The sequence below is a fragment of the Salvia hispanica genome, chromosome 4 (genome assembly GCF_029641045.1).
Source record: "Salvia hispanica isolate PSC_SH4W2 chromosome 4, Shi_PSC_v1, whole genome shotgun sequence".
NCBI classification, from domain to species: domain Eukaryota; kingdom Viridiplantae; phylum Streptophyta; class Magnoliopsida; order Lamiales; family Lamiaceae; genus Salvia; species Salvia hispanica.
The window spans coordinates 54269115-54296849 of NC_142695.1; the positions used below are offsets into that span (position 1 = coordinate 54269115).

At 35.7% G+C, this 27735-nt stretch overlaps 3 protein-coding genes, 2 long non-coding RNA genes and 2 pseudogenes across 8 annotated transcripts; 2 read left to right on the plus strand and 5 right to left on the minus strand.

The window, feature by feature from the left end:
* Positions 1 to 23: 23 nt before the first annotated feature.
* Positions 24 to 3959, minus strand: LOC125195900 (putative disease resistance protein At1g50180; annotated as a pseudogene). Its single transcript, XR_016128904.1, has 4 exons — positions 3832 to 3959; positions 3072 to 3130; positions 1414 to 2480; positions 24 to 648 (listed from the first exon to the last, which is right to left on the minus strand). The product of XR_016128904.1 is annotated as a putative disease resistance protein At1g50180 (transcript).
* Positions 3960 to 7415: 3456 nt separating this feature from the next.
* LOC125195437 (disease resistance protein RPP8-like) lies at positions 7416 to 8327 on the minus strand. The gene has a single exon (XM_048093586.2). The coding sequence runs from the start codon at positions 8325 to 8327 to the stop codon at positions 7416 to 7418; it is 912 nt and encodes a 303-aa protein (XP_047949543.2).
* A 110-nt stretch (positions 8328 to 8437) lies between these two features.
* LOC125196230 (putative disease resistance protein At1g50180) lies at positions 8438 to 15669 on the minus strand (annotated as a pseudogene). Its single transcript, XR_016128866.1, has 2 exons — positions 14127 to 15669; positions 8438 to 9163 (listed from the first exon to the last, which is right to left on the minus strand). The product of XR_016128866.1 is annotated as a putative disease resistance protein At1g50180 (transcript).
* Positions 15670 to 17919: 2250 nt separating this feature from the next.
* Positions 17920 to 18532, minus strand: LOC148929447 (uncharacterized). Its single transcript, XR_016137511.1, has 2 exons — positions 18438 to 18532; positions 17920 to 18320 (listed from the first exon to the last, which is right to left on the minus strand). It is a non-coding gene; the product is annotated as an uncharacterized LOC148929447 (long non-coding RNA).
* Positions 18533 to 18673: 141 nt separating this feature from the next.
* Positions 18674 to 19763, plus strand: LOC125191779 (uncharacterized). Its single transcript, XR_007171243.2, has 2 exons — positions 18674 to 18813; positions 19178 to 19763. It is a non-coding gene; the product is annotated as an uncharacterized LOC125191779 (long non-coding RNA).
* Positions 19764 to 20963: 1200 nt separating this feature from the next.
* Positions 20964 to 22233, plus strand: LOC148929448 (uncharacterized). 2 transcript variants are annotated; one of them, XM_089069605.1, is made up of 3 exons: positions 20964 to 21641; positions 21731 to 21805; positions 22182 to 22233. In XM_089069605.1, exons 1-2 carry the CDS (start codon positions 20979 to 20981, stop codon positions 21782 to 21784), a joined length of 717 nt encoding a protein of 238 aa, XP_088925731.1. In that variant the 5' UTR covers positions 20964 to 20978; the 3' UTR covers positions 21785 to 21805; positions 22182 to 22233. The 2 variants fall into 2 exon arrangements, with proteins under 2 accessions (XP_088925731.1, XP_088925730.1); XM_089069604.1 differs by lacking the exon at positions 22182 to 22233 and having other exon boundaries at positions 21731 to 22110.
* Positions 22234 to 22636: 403 nt separating this feature from the next.
* LOC125191741 (16S rRNA processing protein RimM family) lies at positions 22637 to 26582 on the minus strand. The gene is made up of 10 exons (XM_048089143.2): positions 26349 to 26582; positions 25725 to 25861; positions 25448 to 25579; positions 25241 to 25351; positions 24845 to 25120; positions 24517 to 24716; positions 23921 to 24206; positions 23464 to 23574; positions 23148 to 23342; positions 22637 to 23055 (listed from the first exon to the last, which is right to left on the minus strand). The coding sequence occupies exons 1-10, from the start codon at positions 26536 to 26538 to the stop codon at positions 22711 to 22713; spliced, it is 1983 nt and encodes a 660-aa protein (XP_047945100.1). The 5' UTR covers positions 26539 to 26582; the 3' UTR covers positions 22637 to 22710.
* Between the last annotated feature and the right edge of the window lie 1153 nt (positions 26583 to 27735).

Genomic DNA, 27735 nt, shown 5'->3' on the forward strand with positions numbered 1-27735 from the left:
CGACTGTAAGCTTATGCTCAACTTCACTTCTGAAACGGATAGCCAAATGTTGGATTTTCATATGTGAGGAAGCTTCCTGTGCTAAGGTACTAAGTTTCCCACCTTGATACTCCAAACTCTGCACACCAAAATCCTCTATTTTCCCCAATTTCAAACATAGTTCTCGTACTACATCATGAAGTTTGCATGAATGATATTTTCTAGTTCTATTGGCGACATCATAAGCTAACTGGAATTCAACTTGAACGATGGACCTGGAGGCCAACTCACTTAAGTACAGCTCAGCAATGTCAATTAAAGTTTTCTCCTTGTCTCCAATATTCTTATATGAAATCATGCCTTGTGCTATCCACATCCTATATAGATGCATAGCATGTATGTTTTGGTCCTCCTTGAATATACCCATATAGAGAAAGCAGGGCTTCAAATAATAGGGTAGACTTTCATAGCTTAAGTTTAGCACTCCATCAATCTGCTTTTCATCACTATATATGGCTTCTTTGATATCCTCATTTACTAATTCCCACTCAATAATTGAATTTTTCTTTCTCAAGACCCCACCGAGTAAAGAAATCGCCAAAGGCAGATAGCCACATTTATGCACCATTTCTTTCCCAATTTTCTTTAATCTTTCTTCCAATGCAAAGTCTGCATTTTGAATTGATAATAAAATGATGATCAATTGAATAGTGCAATAGACTAAGAAGGTGTTATTAAGTTTTTAAAGCAAGTTACAAATTGTGTAAGACCTTAAAAATTCTTTCAAAGTATTTGGCGAAATAATCTTATAAACAATCTGTAAACTATAAACTATAAAGTAAGCTCCAGTAGCTTATAAAGACTTCAAAAATAAACTAATATAGTCATACAACTAAGATGATTGTAACTGTAAGTCTATAAGTGCAATCACACAAATACTCTGCATTCACTATTTTCACTCAATTCAGTCACGCATGTAAATCCTATTATTTTTGTATCCAAAATTGGTCTCGTACATATTATTTATGTATAGGGCTAGGTGGTCTTACTCATTTTAACTTAATACTTAATCGAAATTTTGACAATAAGGAGAAACAAGTGAATTGAATTTATTTAACATAAATTTTTCTGCTACATAACCATTTTGTTATGATACAAATAGAAAAAAAAAAGGTGTGACTATCTTGGCAAGATATAAATACACCTAAAGCCATTAATGAATTGTGCTTTCTTCAGAATTTAAAGTTTTGAGATATTTTAGACTAGAAAATAGAAAATAATTAACTTTACATAACAAATGTGCAAACATATTTTTGTTTGTTTGTTTTATTATACCTATGTTGACATTGATATATTAAAGAATCTTGACATAGGGGTAGTAGACAATCCATCCCATGTTATTTAGCATGACTGGAATAATAGTATAAAACTGACCTGGAATGTTTCCATGCTGAAATGCTTTGTTTTTTAGTAGTTCCAAAGCAGCATCCATATGTAAGAGCCCATTTTCCACTGCTAATCCAATCCCTGCAACCTTCTGTTTCCGTGTTGTCACCAATATTTTGCTCTGTAAATTTTGGACTATGAATGGATGCTTCAACTCATCCCACTGAGAAAGCTCCCAAACATCATCCAAAACTATGAGACATCGCTTCTCTCTTTGTATCTCACATAGTCTATCATACAACTCTGAATCGCTCAGACTTGAAACCTCCTCCCTTATTCGTGGCTCATGGCTCAGACTTGAAACTCTCCTCTTCTTCTCTAGTTGCCTCAGAACATCCTCCCTAACAGATCGACTCTGACATTGCTGAGTAATGCAAACCCACGCCGAGAGATCAAAGTCGGTCATCTCGTTGTAGAGCTTCTTTCCAATGGCGGGCTTGCCTGACCCTCCCATTCCCCAAACTGATATAATCCGATCTCTGTGTCTTTCCCTAGGTAATGAACAAGCTGCTCCACCTCATCCTCCATGCCTAGGAAGAAATCTCCCATCTCCAAATCGGGGAAAGTCTTCCTTGATATGTTGTTTCGAGCCGAGCTTTCTCCCTCTCCATTTGGATTGATGATTATGCTTCTTTTTATGCCGATTTCTTGCATAGCCTTGCTTATCCTCTCCAGACTTGATGTAATTTGTGAAATCTCGGAGCCTAATTGGTGGAGTGAGTTGCAATCTGTCAAAATGCAGGAATAGTTGCGGACGAACTGCCTGAGGTTTCTTCTCCTTGAAGAAACTTGATAAGCTGCGTGTCTTTCAATGGAGGATTCAGATCTATAGACGAGATCTCTGATCTCGGAGATCCAATTAGAGATTGTTCTGCTTTCATGTCGTCTTTCATCAGCGTCTTCTAGGAAACACTTCATCTCTTTGAGCTGCCACTCGAGCTCCTTCACTTGATCAGCCACGCCAACTAAAAACCTTCCCTCTTCCAATAGCAAATCACGGATGGTTTCAAGAGCAATCGTCACCACTGCCTCTGCCATTGCAACAGTTCCAAGCTCTGATTGTTTCACCAGTGATCATATATGAAAAAAAAGGGAAAGAATGATACAAGATAGGAAATATAAATAAGGAATGTGTGATGAAGAACAAAGTAAATGTATAGTTAATAGATATGGAAATATAGATAAGAAACGTGTGATGAAGAACAGGGTAAATTTGTACTCCATTATTAGAGTTGGAGAATTAAATATTTTTTAATATTTGCACATGATTAGAGTTAGAAAATTATGTACGTTTTCACAATTAGAATACATATGTATTCTCCAAATTGGAAATGAACCATATCCTAAAATCATCAGCAATCAAGTCCTTCAATTCAAATGTGCTGTCACTTGGAGCTTCTTTTGAGCAGAGAGAGAGGTAGAGAAAGCGGAAAAAAGGTTATTGGAACAGGAAACTATGCGTGTAGAAGGCAGAGGTCCAATCCACTGAGCTACATGTGCACTTTTGAAATAATTAACGAATAATATTATATTTATATGTTATTTATAAATGACTGAAAAATTTTGTAATAACCAGAATCGAACTAAAACCACATAGCAAAATTTTAAGGAACAGTGCGGCATATGGAAGAACCATATACACTTACCAGCTTCTATATGTTTATAGCCTAGAGCAGTGAAAGTAAGATAACTCTTTCTGAAACTCCTGCAAAAGGAAAAGCGTGATTGTTTCTAGACATGGCCGTGACAAGAAAATAAGATAACTCTTCAACTAGTTATTGAAGGTCCGGATCCAATTAAACTCCAAACTAAAATCTCATGCATGTCTTCGACTGCATTAAGCTTTACTTTGACTGCAGGTTGGCATTACAAAACATATTCACAAGAACTTGACAAAACTAAAATGTCCTAAACCCAACGGCCCTTGACTCGACAATGAATAACGAAATAAGGATTATAACATACATGGGAAAGGAAACACCAATGACACTTGACTCAGGTAAGGAGGGGTAAGAGGGAGTAGAAATTAGATGACAAATACTGTACTAAACCTTTAAATTAGCTTGGAAGTCTTTACAGAAACCTCATAAGTAATTATGTTCCCGAAAGCATGATATCAGAATAGACATAAAAATCTAGAATAGTACCTCGAGAATTTTAACAGTTAAACTTAAACCCTTCTTTCTAATGCATAACGATCTTGTAAGTGACTAAGTGAGTTGAAATCAGTTTTCTCAATAAGCACTCTGAAACTGAAAATCTGGAATCGTAACAGGCAAAAGACAGAAGCTATATGATAAACTCAATCACTACGGTTAGAAAGAAACAGAATCAGAAACAGAATTTTCCATCAATAATATTGCACTCTCCAATTCGGTAATATAACAAAACACACCAGCAAGTTACCTATTGATGCATAAAACATGTACTTCAATAATAATCTTCAATATCTGATATGTACTCCTATACAACACCATAATCGATGTTCCTCGATTACACACGAAAACATTACAATTAAGAAAAAGCTAATAACTCCGATGCATAGTTCAGCAATGGAAAATTAATTACCGTGTGTCGTGTGTTGGAGCCGCAATGCAGTGAATTTGAGTAGTTCGGTAAAAACACCGGCGCTTCGAAGTCGGCGTTGTTCAGTATTCAGATCTTCGCTTAATTGCAATGACACTGACAATCCAAATCGCATTGATAGAACTATGGTCGTGTGAGGTCAGCACGAATTGCATAGCACTCAGGTGTTTCGTTTCCATAAATTTCTACTTCAATTTTCTTTGCTCTTATGTGATTGAATTCCAGTTCACTGCTTCTTCTCTCCTTTTTTGTCTGTTTCCAATCTAATTCATTGTGACTAATTTCTATTTTTGAAATATAACGAATTTAATTAACGCATGTTAAAATATTAAAAAATCACTATTTAAGCTTTGGACATTATACATGGTAATATCCCTTTTCTCAGTTCCGGCATTCTTTCAATTGTGAGAGTCTGAAGGGTAAAGATGCAACTCAACCACTTAATCATCTCCGGAGAAGAACACTCTTCGATTGTCAGAGTATCATCGTCCTAATATCCACCATGGTGGACGGTATCATATCAGCATTTTTTAATTCGTCTTACTACTAATAAAAAAATTATTACATACAACAAAAAGCTAGGAAAATACCAAAAAAAAAAAACCACGAAAAAAATACTTCATTAAAATGATTATATTATTTTATTTAAAAACTCAAATTTGAATAAGAAAAATGTTTTAATTTTTTTTATATTTTTTTCTTATATTGATTGAATGATTTCATTATTACTGCATTGATAAAAATATTCTAAAAAAATTAATGAAAAAGAACAATCTATGAAAGAATAACAAAAGGAAAAGGAAAAGAAAAACAAAACTTAAATTATTGAATAAAAAAATTTATTCGAAAAAAACATACAGAACTATATTAAAGTTATCAAATTATTTTATAATTAAATATAATATTTTAGTTATATAGTGTGTTGATTATTTCAATAGTAATTAATTTATAATCTAAATTATAATTTTTAAAAAATAAAATGTTACCAGTGAATTAACATAGTTCAAATTTATCTTTAATTAATGAACTAGTATCGCGCTTATGCTATGCACAGAACCATAATAAATTTGAAAAAAATTACATAATATAATGTGTAAACATTAAATCATGGAGTAGGAAGATAAAAATCTATCACAATAAAACATTAAACACAATGAATAATTACTCATCATTTATAAAACTTCTTTATACACTACATTAACTTTAAAATTAAAACCAATTTATCATTATAAACTAAAACCTCCACTTCTTCACAATTCGTCACTCTTAAGCAGAATTCGTAGGTAAAATAACTCGTTTGTCATCTTTAGAGCCGCCAGCCTCACCTAAAACTACAATAAAATAAGGATAAAAATATTACTTTGCAATGGAATTAAAGAGATAGAGAGAGAGTGCCGCGTGTAACTTTCAAAATTACCATGATCATCATATGGTATATAAAGACCAGCATAACTCGTTGAAGGACCTTCGCGACTGCACTCATTCGAATGAGCAGAATCTTGAGTTTGTATCATCTCATCTACTGTATCTAAGTCAGGAATTTCAGTTCCAATTGAGACATCTGCTTCATTTTCATTGTTTGCCCGAGAAACCTCCTCACATGCTACATTATTATATAAACAAAACAACATTGTTCAATTGCATATTCAAACATTCAACACATGACCTCAAGCATAGTGTATGTAGACATATTAAAACTTCCTACTCACTGCACTTACTCACACATGACTTATTGTAAAACCTCCCACTCACTCCACTTAATCCCACATTTAATAGCTTTTAAATATATATATTTAATTTAATATAATTTTTAAATTAAATGGCAATTTTGTAAATTTCTCCAAAACTCCACTTTTATATATTGTATAGATATGCATTAACATAGTTCAAGGTTATCTTTAATTAATGAATATGCATTTAGATAATTTTCTTTAATTTTAATTAGATAAAATGGTACTATAATTTTCTTTAATAAACTCTTAGATGAAGACCTAAGGCGTTTTTCCCGTGTATTACAGGCGGGTTGCCGGGTTCGTTTACACGCGTACCCGGCAGGTCGCCAGCTTTTTTACTGCTCCTCGCAGTCTTTGTAAAACGGCTATAACTTCCTTTACCGAACTCTGATTGAGAGGTTTAAGATATCCACACGAAGCTCTTTCAAAGATGAAGAGAATTGTATGCATTATGAACTAATTGGACTTCACAGAAACTGTCTCAAACCAAAGCTCCTGCACATCCACTTATTTTATACTTTTTTTACACTTTCTTCACAAAATAGTCAAAATACCAACATAATAGAGAAGTGCATATAAACACGCGTAATAATAGATAAAATATGATTAGATTCATACAAAACTACCCTCTAAAGTCATGCAAAATCCAAGTATATATAACTTTAAGTATATCAAATTACAAATCAAATCCATTCAAACAGGCAAACGCAATCATACAATTCTTCACTTTCAACATTTGAGTTATTACATACCATCAATTTCAACTCAACACAAATCAAATTCAACACAGACACAATACAATTTGCCGTTTCCAACATTTAAGTTTTTACAGACCATCAATATCAATTCATACACAAATATACTAGGAGTAGTATCTTACAATGAGTTGAGCTGCAACAAAACCTTAGCAAGGAATGTGGCCTTTACAGAAAGGTAAACTGTTTTCATTGAGCACCAAAAGTGGCAGTGATAATCCATTACTCTCCAAAGAATTAAAGCTCAACCTGTAAATCGGCAATAATATACAGAAGAGTTCTCTAGTTATGGATACTATTGAATGAAAATAAAAACATAATGACGGCATTAGAGTTTACGATTTTATTTTGGCAAATAATTTTCAAGACTCAGATGAATCAACATCTTGTGATCATGCATTTTTTCAGTGATTATGCCTAATTTAGCAGGAACAAGGAGTAAGAATTTTAAATGATTAATCATATGAAAAATGAAAATAAAAAGAACATGGAATATATAACTACTCCACTTTTAATCTGTGACATGAATGTGGTAGGGTAGATAGCTCATCTATGTTGGAATTCTATGACTAAAAATGACTTAAAATGTGTGTTCCTATATAGAACTTTGCAATTTATTGAAAATAATGCTTTATGCTAGTTTCTAGTGACGACGGGCAACATATTTACCTCAGTTGAAACTTTAGAATTGTGTTACCCTAAAGAGATAAGATTATTAGTTGTGATTTGCGAATACATGGCACCAAAAAAATTAGGAGACAGATGTGTTTTGGTTTTATAGCAATTTCAAGAAAAAAAAGTAATCATGCATGCCTAACTTAACAGGAAAAAAGAATTTACAAAATTTTGGCATAACACACTACTTTAATTTGTCGCATGAACTTATTATGTGGTTTACTATCCAAAAAATTGCAATTCAGGGGGTGTTCACATCAAAATTGAAGAAAGGAAATGTGAGAAATGAGATAAGAATTGAAGGCACATGGCAAACTTCATGGAAATCTTGTCCAGATGGTGATATCCTTTTACTCAGTTCTGGCATTCTTTCAATTACGAGAGTCTGAAGGGTAGAAATGGCACATAATCCCTTTGGAACCATCTCCAGGCAATAACACTCTTCGATCGTTAATTCAGAGAGAAGGGGCATTGCTCCTGCCTCCACTCTCCACTCCCTTAACGCTGGTAATTCTCTTAATGCTAGGATCTTGAGGCGAAGAAAGCTGTTTGTTGGGCATGTCATCTCCTCCCCAACAAATGATTTCTGACATAATTCCAGTTTTGCCAGCCAAGGAAGCTTTCCCAGTATCCCCATTGGATCATCCTCAATCTCACAATCATTCAGATCCAAACACCTAAGTTTCGAGCTCAACAAATTACTCCCGCACTCTGCCAGCTCCTTCCCTATTTTTGAATAAATATGCAAATCATAAAGATTGGGACAAGTCAAAGCCTTCTCCAGCATTCGCTCATTTGTTAAGTCGCAACTTCCTACAATGAGAATAGTACATTCCCGTATCTTGTTCCAGTTCATAATGACATTCATGATAGCTGACAAGCTTTCATTATCGTGTATACTTGCTCCAAAAATCCTGAGATTCTTCATTCGGTCCATACATTTAAGTTCATGGCATCTGCTATGAAAGTATAGTAGAGTCTCCAAATTGTCTACTCCCTCATCCAATCTTACTCGATAACTTCCAGCATTTTCATTTCCATAGAAAGGAAGTATCAAGTGTTTTAATCGCAACATCTCTTTAAAAACATTTGGAACTTCAACATCCCATGAAAGTGTTAAATCAAGGGTATCCAAGTATACCAAATTCCTCATGGATGACGGTAGCTTATCAAGTTCACATTCTTCTAAACACAAACGTCTAAGGTGAACAAGTTTAGTGATTCCTCTCGGTAACTTTCCCGCCGCAAATTTGAATCTCAGGATAACTAGATCTCTCAGAAATTTGAATTTCTGAAAATCAATTATACTTTGTGGGGGAAACTCAACAACATCTGATCCTACGACATTGGATAATCGAATAGACCTTATATGCTCCCTAGTATCTTCTCCACAAGCAACTATAAGCTCATGCTCGACTTCACTTCTGAAATCGATTGCCAGATGTTGTAGCTTCCTGTAGTAAGGTACTAAGTTTCCCACCTTTATACTCCAAACTCTGCACACCAAAATGCTCCCTTTTTCCCAATTTCAAACATAGTTATTGTTTCTGCTTGAGACATCATAATCATAATAAATTTCAACTTGAACAATAGACCTGGAGGCTAACTCACTTAAGTACAGCTCAGCGATGTCAATTAAAGTGTCCTCCTTGTCTCCAATATTCTCATATGAAATCATGCCTTGTGCTATCCACATGGTATATAGTTCCAAAGCACCTATGGTTTCATCCTCGTTGAAGATACCCAAATAGAGAAAGCAAGGCTTCAAATAATAGGGTAAACTTTCATAGCTTAAATTCAGCACTCCATCAATCTGCTCTTCAACTCCATATATGGCTGCTTTGATGTGCTCATTTACTGATTCCCACTCAACAATCGATTTTTTCTCTCTCAAAACCCCACCGAGTAAACAAATTGCCAATGGCAAGTAACCACATTTTTGTAACATTTCTTTCCCAATTTTTTCAAATCTTTCTGCCAATGCAAAGTCTGCATATATATATTGGAGTAACAATAAATGACAATCAATTGAATAGTGCAACTGACTAAGAAAGCGTTCTTATAAGTATTTTAAAACAAGTGTTCAAGACCTTAAAAACTAATTCAAATTATTTGGCAAAATAAGCTTATAAACAAACTACTCAAAAATAAAATTTTCAAATCAATTTATATTTTTTAACAATTTATAAGCAATGGCAAATTTACGAAAATTGTATTCGAATATTTACTTTTAATTCCATTTCCTTATAAATGTATCTCTATTATGACTATAGTTATTTCGCTGGCTTATAAGCTCAATTATCCACATATTTTCGATAATTTCAAATCTATTGATAATATTACTTTCTACTATACGCTAGGAATATTATTTAGGGATATTATATTGGTATATTATATTGACATGAAAAACCATAAACTTTCAGAAAAATAGAATTAGCATCTAATACCACCAACTTTCTCGGATTATAGTTTTTTACCAACTCATCCTGAATTAAAAAATTTTTACCGCACACTATCCACACTGGCAGCCATCAAATCTCATGGACTATTGGAAAATATTAAAGGAAATGACGTTGTTTCCAAGTCTAATTTAAAATTAACCCTAAAAGGTTGAAATTCTTCTTCGTCTGTTAATGATTTTAGAATTAGGGTTAATTCGATTTTCTGCAGAGTTAACAGACAAAAAAGAAGAATTTCGACCTCTTATTTTTTTAGGATTAGGGTATTGTAATAAGCATTGGAAAGAATGTGGTTTCATTTAATATTTTCTGGTAGCCCATGTAGATTCGACAGCTGCCAGTAGATAGTGTTCGATTATAAAATTTTTAACTCGGGTCGGGTTGGGAAAAACCATAATTCGAGAAAGTTGGTGGTATTAGATGCCAGTTCTAAAGTTGTGGGAAATACTAAATTTTTCTGAAAGTCTATGTTTGTACATGCAATTATTCCTATAATTTATTATAAAAACATGATATTTTAGTAAAATTGTACTCCCGCGCCTTATATTATTGAAACATAAGATTGGGTTTTAATACTCCCTCCGTCCTATAAAAATAAGGGTCATGGATATATCACGGAAGTTAGAAAATATTGATAAAGTAAGAGAAAGGAGTAGAAAGTAATAGCGAGCCCCATAATTGATGTTGAATTTTCAAAGCTGCTCTTGCTTTCCAGCTTTCAAAGTTGGGAATTTCGAAATTTTAACGGGGCTACTTTCGTCACCTCACATTGGCATGAACCTTCATTAAAATGTTTTCTGCCCAAATCTGGGTTTATTTCATTCAAGCTGAACACATGAATTCAGTTTCAATTATGTGGGTCATGCCTACCCAAATCTTTACGGGCCCATTTCTCTAGAAATGAAATAGAGCAAAGTGAACACGTCCTTAATCCAATGAATTATTCTCCATGATTGCATAACTACGCTACATTACATTACATATTATCAAATTAGGGATTTATTAGGATGCGTGAAATATTTTAAACGTTTTAAAATATATAATAGTAATCCTCTCTACCTCGTTAAAAATGAAATGTTTTTTCCTTTTTAAATTATTCTATTAAAAATTAAACATTTTCTAAAATAGAAAACACTCTTAACTCAAGCAACAACACTACATAAAATCTTATATAGATTCTCAAATGTTTCATATCAAATGAGTCAAAGGGGGAGTATATAAGTTTTTAGTGATTGTTTTCAAGTAATTTTCTTTTACTATTTTTTTCCTAATTTTATACTCCCTCCGTCCCACTCAAAATTGCCACATTCTTGAATGACACGTGATTTTAGGAAGGATTGTTAGGCATAATAAAATAGAGAGAAAAAAAGTAGTTAAATATTTTAATGAGGAGAAGAATTCAGGAGAGATGAGGTTATTTCCAAAATAGGAAAATGGTCATCTTGATTGGGACAAACAAAAAAGAAAAGATGACCATCTTAAATGGGACGGAGGGAGTATATTCTATTAAAATAAATCGTATAATATAAATAATTATTATCTCAATATAAAATAATAAATAAGTTTTTATATGATTCCTATAAAAAATAACAAATATTGCATGACATTCAAAAATTAAAATTTTTGCAATTATCATATTTCACTTTAAATTTCAATATATACTTATATAATTGAAAATTTTAATAAATTTTAAAAAGTATTGACTATAATTTAATTTTTTAAATTTTTTTTAGTGTAAATAGACGATTGTATATCTACTCAATAGCTTAATATGCAAATAAAAATTAAATTATAGTCACACTATCCGTCCACGATTAATTGAACTCTTTTGACTTGGCGCAGGTTTTAAGAAATATAGTAAAAAGTGGATTGAAAAAGTTAGTGGAATGTGAGTCATATTTTTATATATTAGTTTTATAATAAAATGTGAGTACGATAAGTTAATGGAATATGAGGCTCATTGCTAAAAACAGTAAAAAATGAGGGTGTCAATTAGTTTTGTACTGAGGAAAAAGGAAGTGGGCATCAATTATTCGTAAACGGGGAACACTATATACACCCAAAAAACAAGGAAATTGCGTACCCATAAAAAGTACTCCCTCCATTTCATAGTAATGGAGGCAAAACTTTTCGGCACAGAAATTAAGAAAAATTGTGTTAGGTGAGTTAAGTAAAGAGAGAATAAAGTGGAAAATGAAAAAGGTAGAGAGATGAAGATAGAAAAAAGTACGAGAGAGTAAAGTAGGTGTGGAAAAATGTGTTGACTTTTACTAAAAAGGGAAATAACTTTATTACTATGGAACGGACGGAAATGGAAAAACGCTCCTATTACTATGGAACGAAGGGAGTACTAAATTGTTGTACTTATGTAGGAATATTGTTTTTTTCGGTACATATAAGATATGTTATTATAGGAATGTGATCAAATGAAAACTCTAAATATGGTACAAACTCAAAACTATGATCTGGACCTGAAAAATGTCAACAGATCACAAAAAAGCATCAACAGTAAAATGTCAACAGAATTTCAACGGTAATCAATGATTGATGCTTTGTGTTGAAGCTGAGGAGTTTTGAGTTTGTACAATATATAAGTTTGCATTTTATCACTACCCTGTTATTATATTATATTATGTGTATATATAAATATGTAATATAAGGGGTGTGATCCGTTGCTAACTTTTCTTAAATTGTTAACTTGCTAACTCATTAACGTAGTGTATTAAAAATGTCAGCACGATGATACTGAAATGTCAACATAAACTTAATTTGATATTTTAATGCATTGTGTTGACATTAATTTTTAAATGCCAACACACTTTATTAAAATGTCAATACAAATATGTGTTGACATTTTAATGTGATCGTATTAACATTTTTAATACATTACGTTGCAAGTTAGCAATTTAAGAAAAGTTAGCATTATAACGCACCCTTGTAATATAATGTATAGTACTCCTAATTTTCATAAAAGAAAAAGGAAATTATACCCATAAAAAATACTGAATGTATATTTTTAATTGTCTGTTTATGTACTGTTATTTCAGAAATTGATTTCTAATATTATCACCACCAATGCTTTGGGGACAATTTTATCATAAGAAATTACAAATTTCAGAAGTTCAAACGAGATTTATGAGATAGCTTAATTATATTATTAGCATGCGAGCTTTGTTAAGGGAGTATGCTAGAGAAATAAAATTTTGTAATGCGAAATTTGATAGTTATGCTAAGGCAACATTAGGCGACATCTCATCTTTGGTCTTTGAACTATTCGTCGGTATTGTGAAACTATGATGAGAACTTCTCTGAGTTCTCAAAAAAAATCCAGGATCAGAATCTTGCTCATAACAGGATAAAAGTAGGGGTGAGCAAAATAACCGAAAACCGAATATCCGAACCGAACCAAACCGAAATTTTGAAATTCGGTTCGGTTTTTTCGGTTTTTCGGTTCGGTTCGGTTTTAAAAATACAAAAATTTTGGTTTTTCGGTTCGGTTCGGTTTGGGCGGAAAAAAAAACCCGAAAAACCGAATTATATTTTAAATATATTATTATATATTTTTATCCTATTAATTTAGTATATTATATCATATATATAATATATATTCTTCTAATATATTTTTATATAATAAATATTATTTATATATTATATTAATTTTATGTTATATATATTTATATTCTATTAGTATATATAAAATAAAATAAATTAGATGTATTAAAATATACTATTTTTTTCGGTTTTTCGGTTTTGTTTTGAAATTTCGGTTTTTTCGGTTTGGTTCGATTTTTTAAGTTCGGTTTTCGGTTTTTCGGTTCGGTTCGATTTCAATTTTAGCCTAAATTCGGTTTTTCGGGTTCGGTTCGGTTTGGGCGAAAAACCGAACCGAAACCCGAATGCACACCCCTAGATAAAAGGATTGTTACGAAAATGATATCCAACATCCATGTATTTATCGAAGCGTTGGGGACTCTTGAGAAATAGACATTACCAACGTTCTATTCTTGGAAGTATAATTTACATTACACAACACTCCTTGAAACTTCAACATTGGAACTCCAACACTTAATTCCAACTGTCTCGAGAAGTTACTTGAGTTATTTTCCTTTTCGATAAAAAATATATCTAATCTCAATTAGTTTTCCTCTCTCATGCTTTCCTCTTTTCTCTTTCCTACCTTACTTTTTGTCATCACTTTATTTTATCTTCATTTACCTTACTAAATACAACTTTCTTAATTCTCCTAATGAAAAAAATACCTTAGTAACATGGGACAGGGAATAATTAATTTTTGACATTTTGGTTCATTTACCAAAATTAGTCCATTTTAATTTTCAAAAACATTTTAACCATACATTACACTATCAATAATTTGAGTCTCATTATCAATTAGCATGACATTAGATATTTTTTTCTTTTTATGTTCCTCCAGATTAATTTCACATTACAAAGTCTCTGTTTTTAAAAGATGGAGGGCGTAGCATAAAACTGACCTGGAATATTTCCATGCTAAAATGCTTTGTTTTTGAGTAGTTCCAAAGCAGCATCCAAATGTAAGAGCCCATGTTTCACTGTCAATCCAATCACTGCAACCTTTTGTTCCCGTGTTGTCACCAATATTTTACTCTGCAAATCTTGGACAACGAATGGATGCTTCAACTCCACCCAATGAGAAAGTTCCCAAAGATCGTCCAAAACAATGAGACATCGCTTCTCTCTTTGTATATCACATAGTCTATCATATACTGAGTTGCTCAGATTTGGAACCTCCGCCCTTACTACTCGTGGCTCATCGTTCAGGACTGAAACACCTTTCTTCTTTTGTGGATTTTCTAGCTGCCTTAGAACTTCCTCCCAAACTGATCGACTCTCGCATTGCTGAGTAATGCAAACCCACGCCGACCGATCAAAGTCGGTCGTCTCGTTGTAGAGCTTCTTGGCAATTGTGGTCTTGCCTGACCCTCCCATTCCCCACACTGATATAATTCGATCCTCCGTGTCTTTCCCTAGGTGATGAACAAGCTGCTTCAGCTCATCCTCCATGCCTAGGAAGCAATCTCCCATCTCCAAATTGGGGAAACTCTTCCTTGACATGTTGTTTCCACCCGAGCTTCCACCCTCTCCATTTGGATTAGTGCTTATGCTTTTTATTATGCCTCTTCCGTCCATAACCTCTCTTATCCCCTCGAGATTTGAGGTAATTTGTGAAATCTCGGAGCCTAATTGGTGGAGTGAGTAGCAATCTTCCAAAATGCAGGAATATTTGCGGACGAACTGTCTGAGGCCTCTTCTCCTTGAATAAACTTGATAAGCTGCATGTCTTTCAATGGCAGCTTCGGATCTGAAGACGAGATCTTTGATCTCAGAGATCCAGTTGAAGATGGTTCTGCTTTGATGTCGTCTTTTATCAGCGTCTTCGAGTAAACACTTCATCTCTCTGAGCTGTCGCTCGAGTTTCTTCACTTGGTCGCCCACACCAGCTAAAAACCTTCCCTCTTCCAATAGCAAATCACGGAGGGTTTCAAGAGCAATCGACACCACTGCCTCTGCCATTGCAACGGTTCCAACCTCTGATTGTTTGGCCAATGCACAGATATGAAAGAAGGAATAAAGGAGACGAGATATGGAAATATAGATAAGGAAGGTGTGATGAAGAACAAAGTAAATGTATAGTCAATAGAAATGGAAATATAGATAAGGAATGTGTGATGAAGAACAGGGTAAATATGCACATTAATAGAAATGGAAATACAGATAAGGAACGTGTGATGAAGAACAGGTCCTTAATTTAAATTTTCTGCCACTTGGAGCTTCTTTGTCAGCAGCAGAGTAGAAAAACTGGGGAAAAAATATTGGAACTGGACACTATGCATTTAGAAGGCGTAGGTCCTATCCATGAGCTATATGTGCGCAGGGACGGAGCCAGCATTGGCCAAGCCGCCGTTCCCGCGGAGGCTTGGCTGGTGCCAGACCCATTACCCAGCCATTGTCCCTCCCTCTATCTTATGGTAGTGACGAGATTTAGATGGTTTCATTAATGTCATTAACTAGTGTAGTAGTAGTATTTATTTACATGGCATCGTCCCAGACACCTCACCACTTGCCCTCTTCATTTAACCCACCATTCAAAGCTATCATTTTCTTGTCGTTTCCTAATTTTCCGCCATTTATTTTCAAGATCAAGATGCCCTTTAATTTCATAATCTGATTGTGTTTGTAATTGTAACATCCCGACTATTCTTATCTTTTGAGTTGACCTCGAAAAGGCGTCAAATTTTTTTTTTATAATCTTCATTTCTTTTCGACAACCTAAAAGAGTTGATTTAATAACGTGCAAGTCCTGATGGCCATTTGTACGACGCATATCCAAGTAGCAACACAATACTCTTTTCGTGTCCTGCACATGCAAAATGAAATAAGGGCATCCGCAATGGAGCGGACGATGCATCGTCCGCCACTGCAGCATCGCGGACGATGGGTAACCCATCGTCCGCGGACGATGCGCGGAGGATACCCATCGTCCGTCGCATCATCCGCCACTGTGGACGAGGCGGACGATGGGTCACGGACGATGCGACGCGGTTTAGTTTTTTTTTTTAAGTTTATTAAGTTTTCAAAACCTATATATATCAAATTCACTTCATTTTTCACACTTCATTTTTCTCACTTCACTCTCATCAAATTCACTACATTTTCAAGCAAAATGGATTCCGGAGATTATCCGAATAGTCCGGTGTTCGGTGGTGCACGATGGCCGGGTACAAAACCCGACGAATACCGGCCATTCGATACCAACGCCGAGTACGATCCCGACTTTTCCAACGACTCATACGGGTTGTCCGATATGGAGCCGTCTCCACACCGCCCCTCCGCCGCCGCCGCTTCCGGGTCCGCCACCAAGAAGAAGCGGACAAAGGCACGAGCCCAGAAGTTGCCTACAACGGAGGTGTGTGAAGAGTTCGCCCCGGGCAGGACGAACTACTCCGACCCCGAATCCATCGTCTTGACGAGATGTTGGATTGATGTTTTGGAGGATCCGGTGTGCGCCAACAACCAGAGGGTGACTGCGTATTGGGAGCACATCGCCGAGAAATACAACGCGGCCAAGCCGGCGAGTGCGTACAAGCGCCACAGGGAGCAGCTCCGCAAGCACTAGGATCAAATAAAGAAGCAGGTAAATTTGTTCGCGGCAGAGTACGAGAAGTGCGAGAGGGAGCAGGCCAGTGGTGAGAGTCTCGCGGATGTGCGGGACAAAGCGATGCAGTCGTACATTTCATTGTACGGCGATTTCAAGCACTACCAGTCCTGGGCGCTCTTGAGGGACAAGCAAAAGTTCATTGGTGGTGTGATTCCCCAATCGACGGCGGCGAGGAGGAGGGCGTCGAAGCGCACCTTCAATGATTATACAAGTAGCGATAGCGGCGCGTCTCCAATGGACCTCAACAGTCCGGTGTTCGAGGATGAGAGTTCCGGCACACCGATGTCCTCCCGGCGTCCCCCTGGCGTCAAGGCTGCCAAGGGCAAGGGCAAGGCCACATCCTCCTTCGTCGCGCCGCCTCAGCAAGCCCCGTCGCCGACCCCGAGTTCGACGCCGTCCGCGACTTCGACCGCGGCCCATGTGTGCGCGGATTTGGCGGCCTCCTCCGACTACCGGACGTTGTTGGACGCGCACAACGCCCTCATGCAGGCGACCAACCCGACTCAAATCGAGGGCATCCAGCGGATGATCGATGGCCTCAGCCGCAAGTTGCGACTTCTTTAGACTAGCCTCCTTTTTTTGTATTTTCAGCTTTTTTTTATTTCTTATTTTGTAACTTTTTTTTTAATTAAGTAAAATTAGAATTTACCTTTAATTGTGTTGTGTTATTTGTTTAATATTTTTATTTACATTTGCAAACATAATAAAAATATAAATTCAAAATAGTGAAATGCTTAGGGCGTCGCTTAGGGCGGGCTATAGTCCGTCCACTACAGGTGGAATAGGAGGAGGATAAAATGCTAACGTGGCGATGCATAGGGCGTCGCTTAGGGCGTCCCATTGTAGATGCCCTAAAATATAGATTCCTAAATATATATACATCCACGAAAGAAATAAGAAAAAGAAAAGGAGATTCGTTCTTTTCATAATTTCCATTCTTTAGGAGAGAGAAAATATGTAATCTTTCCCCTAATGCTCAATTATACACTTTGTGTACTACTCAAAATCTTGCAATGTGTAAGCTATAGAAACATTGAGCTGTACCCATGAGACTTACTAAGGAAGATTGCATGCCATATGCAGCTCTATTTTTATTTCCAATCTATCACCAAAATATTCATTCCCGAATGCTTTGGAAGCTAAGGACCTTCGGTCCCAAGTAAATTAATAGAGAAATTAATTATTTCTATTGTGTACATCATAGTAGGTACATAGGAATATAGAAGCTGCCTCAGTTAAGAGCATAAATTAACAACAACTCTTCCATCAAACAATTAGCTTTCAAAATAATCAACATATATATAAGAATAAATTTCAAATATGCAAACTTATCCCAGAATCATGAAACAAGACGTCAAGACCTACGACTATAACAATTAGATAGTTGGAAACATCGACTCTCGCATCCTCTCTCCATCTTTACCAGACCACTGACGACAGCGACTTCCTTGGATCCCCTCTAGACTCCCCATTTTACTTTTTCACTAGACTAAAATATGATGATACTATAAAAAAATCGATATTTTCTTATTACTCGTTTTCTTAGGATAATATTCCAACCAAAGAAAACGCGTCAAAGCTGAAGAATGTGTGAGAAATGAAATACCTGAGAGAAGACTAGTCCTCGATGATAATGGAAGAGACATGGCAGATTTTGTGGAAATCATGTCCTGAAGGCGTTACCCTTTTTCTCAATTCTGGCATCCGTTTAATTATAAGTTTCTGAAGGGTAGAAATTCCACTCAATCCCTCTGGAACCATCTCTAGACAAGAACAGTCCGCAATCTTTACTTTAGAGAGAAGGGGCATGGCTCCTGCCTCCACTCTCCACTCCCTCAACTTTGGCAAGCCTCTTAAAGTTAGCCTCCTGAGTCGAAGAAAACTGTTTGCTGGAAATATCATCTCCTCCTGAGGCCAAGCAGATATGATTTCATCCTCGTTAAAAATACCCAAATAGAGAAAGCAAGGCTTCAAATAATAGGGTAGACTTTCATAGCTTAAATTAAGCACTCCATCTATCTGCTTTTCATCTCCATATATGGCTAATTTGATGTGCTCATTTACTGATTCCCACTCAACCAATGAATTTTTCTTTCTCAGGACCCCAATGAGTAAAGAAATTGCCAATGGCAAATTGATGTGAATCAAATGATACTAATTATACTCCAAGTTTTCTCCTATTTTGTATATTTAAATCATCTATCAATTGATCTTTAAGGTTTGATTATTATATATTAGTTGATAGATGTACATGTGGAGTAGGGTCTGATTGAAACTGTTCGCTGCCTATTAAGATGGTGTCCAAATTCTTTTATCTTACCACCATTATCTTCGTCTTTGAAATAGCTTCGCGTGGGTATATTACACGCCTCAATCGGAGCTCGGATGAAGAAGTTATGGCCATTTGACGAAGGTTGCGCGAAGCAGTCAAAACCGGCAAAAACGCCCGGGTCGGGCGTTTTCAGCATTAAAAACGCCTGGGGACAGTGGAAACGCCCGGGATGGCATAAAAAACGCCCGGGTTGGCACCATTTTGCCCGGTCGGGCGTTTTTCTCGAAAACTGCCGAATTTTAGGTTTCAAATTGGTTTCCAGGGCGGTTTTGGAAGAGATAGAGACATATTCAGACACGAGAAAAGGGAGAGGAAAAGAGAGAAAGAGAGGAGGAAGAAGAAAAGGAAGAAATTCCGGCCAACATTCCAACGATCCGTCTCCAAATCCCAATTCCACTCAACGAGAGCATGTTTCCTATGGTTTTTGTTGCAAATTCCACCATGTGTTTAGGCTAAACTCTCTATGTTGCTCCAAGTTGTAATCTTGGCTTTGTATGGATGTATCTACACCTTTGAACTCATGTGTTTGTTACCAACAATGTGCTTAATGTTTATACACTATGTTTTTGGCTAATAATGTAGTGTTGTTCTTTCCTTTGCTATTATCTCTTTAACGTAGTTTAGGAATGATTTATTGTTGGTATGCTATCGAATTAGAATTGTTCAGAGGATAATTTGATAGTGGATTAAGTAGGTGATTATAGTAGATGTTTATTTCTCTAGCGCTTCCGCAAGAGTTTATAGGCATCGAAGATTGGTTCATAGGTTATGTGTTCAGCTAATTGTGAACTACACATCGTGTACATGTTCAGTGTATGTGATTAGGTTGATGATTTAATCCCTTCATATGTTTCGTTGATAAAGGTGTAGAACAATACAAGCCTAGTGAGTAACTTGGAGTGGCATATTTTCTCATTTGAATAGTCTTTCTTTAGTTAACTTGTAGTTTTATTTTGTCAACATCTTTCAAAACCAAAAAAATCAAATCTTTATGCTACATCTTTTTAAGTTTTTAAGTTTTAAACAATCTTCTACCTCCCTGTGAATCGACACTTGAAATACTACTAACGACGCTGTAATCTTGCAGTATCGTAGTATTATTAGAGTTAATTAATTAAACTTGATATCTTGTGTGAACTGAATTGGATACTCTAAAATACGCATCACAAATACCCACATTTGTGCACCATTTCTTTCCCAATTTTTTCAAATCTATCTTCCAATGCAAAGTCTGCATATTGAATTAAAATAAATGTCAATCAATTCAAAATATAGTGCAACTGACTAAGAAGGTATTTGACTGAACTTTTAAGCTTTTCTAAACAAACGTACAAGTTGTTCAAAGACATTAAAATTTCTTTCAAAATATTTGGCAATATAAGCAACCTATAATTCTATAAACTAGTACTACCATAAAGTAAGGCTTTGATAGCTTATAAGCACTTCAAAAATGATTTTCGCAACTCAATTTTAATTTCCATAACCTTCTAAGCATTAGTAAATTTACAAAAGTAGTTCTACTGTGACCTGTATTAGAACATATATATTTTTAATTCATTTCTCTACAATATTTTCTCATGATTTTCTCTCTCTACTAATAATTTTCTTGTTAGCTTATAAAGCTCGACTATCCAGATATTTTGACAATTTCAAATCTATTGATACATTATATTTTATGAGTTATTGGAGCTTATGATCTCTCCATAATAAGCATGCCACTAATCACTGTTTTTAAGAATCAAGCAATTAGTTTAAGATAATGTGTGTGTTGTGGTTATCCTTGATTTTGAGTTGAACTGTTTTTTCAAATAATATATGGCAGGGGATGACGATGTGAAGCACCAAGACGATGGAGAGGGGAGCAATGTTGGTGAGCTAAGCTCCCCTACATCCGAGGACCACGAGATGCCAGCTGTCGAAGCTGAGGCCGGAGGTGCTTCTTCCATGGAAGGATCAATAGTTGACAATGGGGAGGCAGAGAAGGAGATCAGGATTGAGGATGAGTCGGGCGTAAAACATGGCATCGTTGCCCAAAATGGGTCGAACAGGAAGCAGGATGATGGAGGCTCGTCCTCATCCGGGAGCTGTGGCAGCAGCTCAGATGATGAGAGCCGTGGAATCAAGAAAGGGCAAGCTGAGTCTAGCATTGCTTCCGGGGAATCATCAGTGGCAATGGATGATTCTTTGTCTGGAAAGCTAGTTGAGCCTGTTTATGATTCTCAAGTTGCCATCTCTGTGGCTCCTGGTGTTGTTGAGCCCACACTTGAGAAAAATGGGGGGAAAAAGCATGGCACTGTCGAAGAAAGAACTTGCACGTCCGTGGAAGAAGCAGGTGTTGGATCTGCTGAGAGCACTCCAAAAACATCTGATCCAAAGGAATGCAAATTTGTTACACAAGAAAATGATAATAGATCAACATCTCTTAGAGTTGATTTAGATGATGGAGAACGACGCGTTAAAGAATCTGTAGTTACTCAGGTATGTGTCGCGCCTGAACCTTCGAACTTTCAAGTATTCTTGAAACAACTTGTGTTATAATGAAGTAGTTTATTTCTACTTTTCTGCAGCCGTTCCAGAAGACGTCGTGGAAGAGTTGCTGTGGATTGTTTGAAGTGTTTTAGGGGTCTGGTGATTAATCAAAGGTAAAATCCCTCCAAAAGCTCAGTATCCTTTGTGTTTTCTGATTCACAGTTTGTTACACAAACCAGTTTCTACCATATGATTATGTATATTTCACGTTTTGGTCTAATGGTTGAGTTAATGGCACCAAAAATTTCCTTTCTTGTTGATTCTTATACAAAATGTCATGATAACATGATTTAAGGAGTAGAGATGTTTAAATATCGAGCTGTCATTGCTCGTCCCGTTGCAGCTGGATGTATGCATCACCTGATCCTGCTTGAGTTTGATTAATGTGAAGAAACTTATCTCCTGTATACAACTTCTAGTTTCATCTTCTGTACAATAAAAAAATGCATTTGAATGTACCTGCTAAGTTGTAGAATCTTCCTGAAGCAGAGAAGCAGACTCGAAAGGATTGTACCTGAGAGATGTGATGAAAGATAGAGACAGAATTTTCATTTTAATGTGAGTTAATAATCATTTAAATGAAAACATTTATTCCAATTGTCACACAATAATCAAACAAAATCAAAACTTAATTAGTGTTGTTTTAATCAAGAATTAAAATAGAATAACATCATTTCATCTAGAAGAACTTAGTTTTATTGTCGGCGCCATATTTGATTTTGTCATATTATTTTCAACTTCTATTATTGTGGAACAATTACGAAAAAAGTTAATAAATAACTACAATCATTTTATATTTCAATTTTTAGAATTATGAGATCAACCAGAAATCTTTAAAAAAAAAATTACTGTAATTTCACGATACTTGACCTTTCTTTTGTTTCGATCTAAGCGTATTTAGATGGTTAAATATAGTGTTCCAACTAGATAAATGTACTAATGGGTCACTACGCAACAAGACCTTTTTATATATTTTGGATAAAATCCCTAAACTGTTGTAACTGCTACTATTACAAAACTAGTAATCAGATGGATACAAGACACAAATTTTGTTTTTAGTAGCAGCATCCAAGCACCAATATATCGAAGAACGAAACTCATAAGAATTGGGAGTTGTTGGTGTAACATCGACCCACTCTTTCTCAACCTTCTCCACATATGAATTGCAGCCCTCAACGCCTTCAAACTGCAGCTTGTTTACCTGTTTCACCAACTTCCTCAAGAAGCTCATGGACAGCATCACATCTAAATTCTCTTCCGATGCCATGTCTTTGAAGACCTGCAGCCCCACATTTGCTTTGCACGAATCAACAAGGCCGGCTAGGGCGTGGTCGCTCTTGTGTTCTTGGTTGATCTTGCGGACCTGCAGAATATTATGCAAGGACATTCTTCAATCATGGGAGGGGAGGTTCAGAGAGAAAATGCTTGTGATGCAGATGACAAGTATGCACTTACTTGGACGTACTCCACACCCAGTTCGCCTAGTTCATCTAGTAACGAGTCCTGGGACGAAAGCAGGCTGATCACGCCTGCAGATCCGATTGGTCTCTGGAGAAACTCCCATGGTGACTTCATTAGGATTTTATGCTTGCCATCTTCTGCAACTGAGCTACTAACAAGAGGAAGCTTTTCTTCTTCCAGAAACCAGACCTGTTGGGAGATCGAAATGCATCAGCGAAAAAACGCATGGTCATAAGACACATCACAAAAAACGTATCGCTTCTCCTCAAGATGCATGTAAGTGACTGTAAAAGGTATTGACAGAACTAACCTTCTGGGGGTCAAATGCAAAGTAGTCATGGTCTGAAAAAAACTCTTGGCAATAACTGATTGAACCAGTAGAACCCACCAATAGCAGAGGCACAGCTGAGCGGTCTTCGATCTGCAACCGGAAAGCCAGTGATTTAGATGATATAGCAATCAGTTGCATCAAAGACAACCATATTGGGGTGCTTTCAGCAGATCACATTCATCTCTGTGGCAGTACACACTGATTCAATTATTCATGAATGTCTAAACATCAACTCAGGCAAAATAAGAATGGTTAGTCTCTAATCATCTTCAGCTGGCAATATATGCTATGAATCAATTTTGCCAGAAACACCAACAACTAAATTTTTTTTTATTTTTTTTAAAAAAGAAAAAAAAAGTAGAGAGAAATAATGTGAAAGATTTGTCATAATAATGTTCTCCGAGATTCACTTTAACTCGGTATGCCTCAACAATACCTTAGGAAATCTTGAGTTATCATCTAGCAATGCCTTTAAAAGTGGATTCGCACTTTCATTTCCCACAGAATCAACAAGATTGTTGTTGGAAGTCCCTTCAGTCCCCTCAATGTCCTCCAATATCAAAACTATTGCAACTTTCCCATTAGAAATCATTTCACATCCCGCTCTTTGTAGTGTGCAGTATGGATCAGGCAGTACTCCTGTACCGTTTGAACTGGGATTATCAGGTACCTTCAGTCTGTTTGATCTTGGCACCGTGGCCAAAATTTGGTGTAAATCCAGCCTGATCCAAGATGAAGACGGAATGCATAGATATCACTTTTGAGCAGAAGCTTGATTCAAAATACATGGTAAGCAAGGCAATAAGTCTGTGCACTCAAAGTCTAAGCAAGGCAAAAGACAAACACAGAAATTGTGTCTTAGTAGTATTTTCTGTTCCAAAATGAATCACCAATCACTGAATACTTGTACATCACTACATATAGGCTCAAGCAAGCAAATCATCCATACAAATATTTCCAGAGGGTGTGAGCAAAGCCAGTTCATATTGAGAAGAGTCATCATATAAAGCTACATAATGAGAGGAGCTGTACCTTGTTGACGGGATTCCAATATATTCCAGAGCCTGTCGTAGCAATTTTGAATTTACAGTTACTATTTCATTCGCAAGTGAGCTCCTCTGGTCCTTTTCTCCATATCTAAAACCATGAAACACGTGTTGCTGTTCCATTTCACATAGTTTCTTTTTGGCGGCTATCAAGCGTCTTTGGAATTTTTTTCTCTCTTTCCATTCCTGATGTAGCGGGAAATGTTATCAAGTGATTTAAGACAGAGGAGTCCAAGTAGCAAGCAAATTCTGTAGAGTTTATGGACTAAGACAAGAAAAAGGCAGAAAAAATAGTACTCCGTACTACATCTCACCAGCTCACGCCTTTCTTTCTTGCTCCTCATATCAGAGCGAATATTTAACTCCAGGAGCCCCTTAGGTGGTGTAATCAACATTTCTCTTTTTTCCACATCAACAGTTGGGACAATTTCTTCAACAAATGGAACCCAAACTAATGGGCCAGAATCACCTTCCCCAGTTTTTTCTGTCTGGTCTGGAATCTTTCTAGATGAAGTCAGCTTGACATGCAAAAGATCGCTTGCTCCGCTGTTGAATATATTAACAACAGTTCCAATTGGTTCCCCTGATTCCTGTAGAATCAAGTTTAAAAAATAACGTAACCAAGAAAAAAGTAAGCAGGGGAAGTGAAATCACATCTTTTCAGCCATTTTCGATAGATTTTAGCACAAAAATACAGTAAAACTACGAACCTTAAGAATGACTTTCATGCCAATAAGATCATGAGTGTAGAAATCTCCTTCTTCTAGCTCAGGTCTATCATCATCTCTCACCAATATGGTTGACCCAACTAGTTTTCGTGCCTAAGCAAAAAAAAGCCAAATGTTAAGAATCATAAACCTTGTATTTTCTGAACAAATGAACAATCAAACTCACGAGAAAAGTGAATATGAGCACACCTCTTCCGCTGAATTGATGTTGTTAAATTTTACAAGCCAACTTTGTCCAGGGTGACCTCTGCCATCCACCAGTTCAATTTCTTGAATAGTCTCACTTCCTGATGCTTGCTGCTTCAACCATCTAGTTCCTGGCTAGAAATAATAGTGATTCACATTTAGATTCACTTTGGTTAAGTAGTTTGTATCAAATTTTTCACACTCTCCTAATTCTCGTCTCATTTTATTACATATTTTTTTATGATACCTGTGTAAAGACACAGTTTTTTCACAGCTCTACCTTGGAGAACCGCAGCTCAGGAAAGTCTGTGTTCGCTTTAACCCGAACCTCCCCTTGGAAACCATGAACACCAAAGATATAGCCAGTTTCGACAAACTCTGAAGCAGATGAACTAGTCTGGACGAGCTCAAGAGCATCTGAATGTAGAATCAGAAAATGCATTTACAGCACAACAGTTTATTCAATAAAAAATTCAAAAGAGAAATACTACATAAAGCAAAAAATGAGAAGCTAATTGCTTTTGGGATGCTCTTTTCTCACATAAAAAAAAAATCAAAAACAACGAAATGCATAGAGCTTCAGATGGCAAAGTGAAACATCCAGAAACTCTTTCAATCTCTCAACACAGCGTACAGAGGCATAATTCACGCAAAAATAAACACAAAAGAAACTACATGCTTCTCTTTTGAGCTAAAACAGTAGGAAAGCACAATCCCGGAGCACAATTTTATGCCTTTCTTTCGAGTATTTGAATTAACCAAAAAACGCAACATAAACAGTCACTAAGATTGAAATTTCAGCAATATTATCAACAATCCAAAAAAAAGTCACTAAATGTAAGGAAAGAAGCTGTTCAGCTAAAACTATTGAAATACCAGCATACTGGAAGAGGTAAGTAGTTACCAGTAGAACGAGAAATGAAGTCGGACGGAGGGCGTATATGCAAGGAAAGCGATGGTAGTTTACGGGTAAACGCAAAATTAGGGCTTGAATTGCTCTTTTTTCTTTGGAAGAATGTAAATTGGTGAGCATCGATTGAATCTATTGAGCGAGAGAATGAATTTGAAGAACAGATAACAGAAGTGGACTTCATTTTGCAATGCTAAACTTTGGCTGAAGATAGAAATATTTGTAGTAGCATCCAATAGTTTATCATTTGCGAGTTTAGCTTTTCTTTTTCTTTTTTTTTTTTTTTTCTTTTGATGGAGATCTTGTTACGGAACCAAATGGATTATATTTTAAATTAATATATTTTTTAAAAATTTAAAGGATGTTGATATCAATCAATGTATCTATCTATACATATATAAAAGACGAGTTTTGGCCTTATATTAAATATTAAAGAATTTTGGGCAAGTTTTCGAATATTTATAAGTTTTAAGTCTATATAATTAAATTATGATTTTGATTTGTAACTTCCAATTATGCATTAATTAAAAAACCAATAAACATAACTAAAAATCATTACAAAATTATGCATTACAAATATTGAGGCCGTTATAGTTTATGACTCCATAGCCTAATGCATGTCATCCAACTTTGGAGACTCATGCCCAAATTAGTATTAAATGTGAAACGATTAAGCTATTAAAAAATTATTACTATTTTATTATTATTCAATTTAGAGATTTCATGGTCAAATAAAATTTAATTTGCCATTAATCATATAATATAGTATGCCATGGCTATAAATACATGTATTAGGCTAGCTAATGGAATCATACAGTGCTTATGTTTCGAAACTAAGGTACTCTCAAATTGAGAGCATGCACATTCTATGTCAATCATAGAGAATTCTTTTAAAATTGATTATGTATAATGATGATACGTAGAAGTCGGATGAGAAGATGAGTGGTGTTGGTAGCGTCGTCGGCGAATTTTTCTGGCAGTTATGATAAATCCGATTCTTCTATAAGGTTTATTTGGGAAAAGAATGGAAGGTTGATTATTTGATTTATTTGTGTTGTACAGTATAATTGTTTTGATTTAATCATTGTATGTTTTAGTAGGTTTATAATTTATGGTATAAATTATACTCCCTCCGTTCCATAGTAATAGGGGCGTTTTTCCATTTCCGTCCGTTCCATAGTAATAGAGTCATTTCCTTTTTTAGTAAAAGTCAACACATTTTTTCACATCTCCTTTATTCTCTCTTACTATTTTCTATCTTCATCTCTCTACCTTTTTCATTTTCCACTTTATTCTCACTTTACTTAATTCACCTAACACAATTTTTCTTAATCTCCGTGGCGAAAAATTTTGCTTCTATTACTATGGAACGGAGGGAGTA

Coding starts and splice junctions, on each gene's coding strand:
- LOC125195437 (XM_048093586.2), bottom strand. CDS start 8,327: ATGAGGAATTTGGTATACTTGGATACCCTTGATTTAACACTTTCATGG.
- LOC148929448 (XM_089069605.1), top strand. CDS start 20,979: ATGGCAGGGGATGACGATGTGAAGCACCAAGACGATGGAGAGGGGAGC. Junction 21,642..21,730: donor AAGAATCTGTAGTTACTCAG/GTATGTGTCGCG, acceptor ACTTTTCTGCAG/CCGTTCCAGAAGACGTCGTG.
- LOC125191741 (XM_048089143.2), bottom strand. CDS start 26,538: ATGAAGTCCACTTCTGTTATCTGTTCTTCAAATTCATTCTCTCGCTCA. Junction 25,580..25,724: donor CTGAGCTGCGGTTCTCCAAG/GTAGAGCTGTGA, acceptor TATTATTTCTAG/CCAGGAACTAGATGGTTGAA. Junction 25,352..25,447: donor ACATCAATTCAGCGGAAGAG/GTGTGCTCATAT, acceptor TTTTTTGCTTAG/GCACGAAAACTAGTTGGGTC.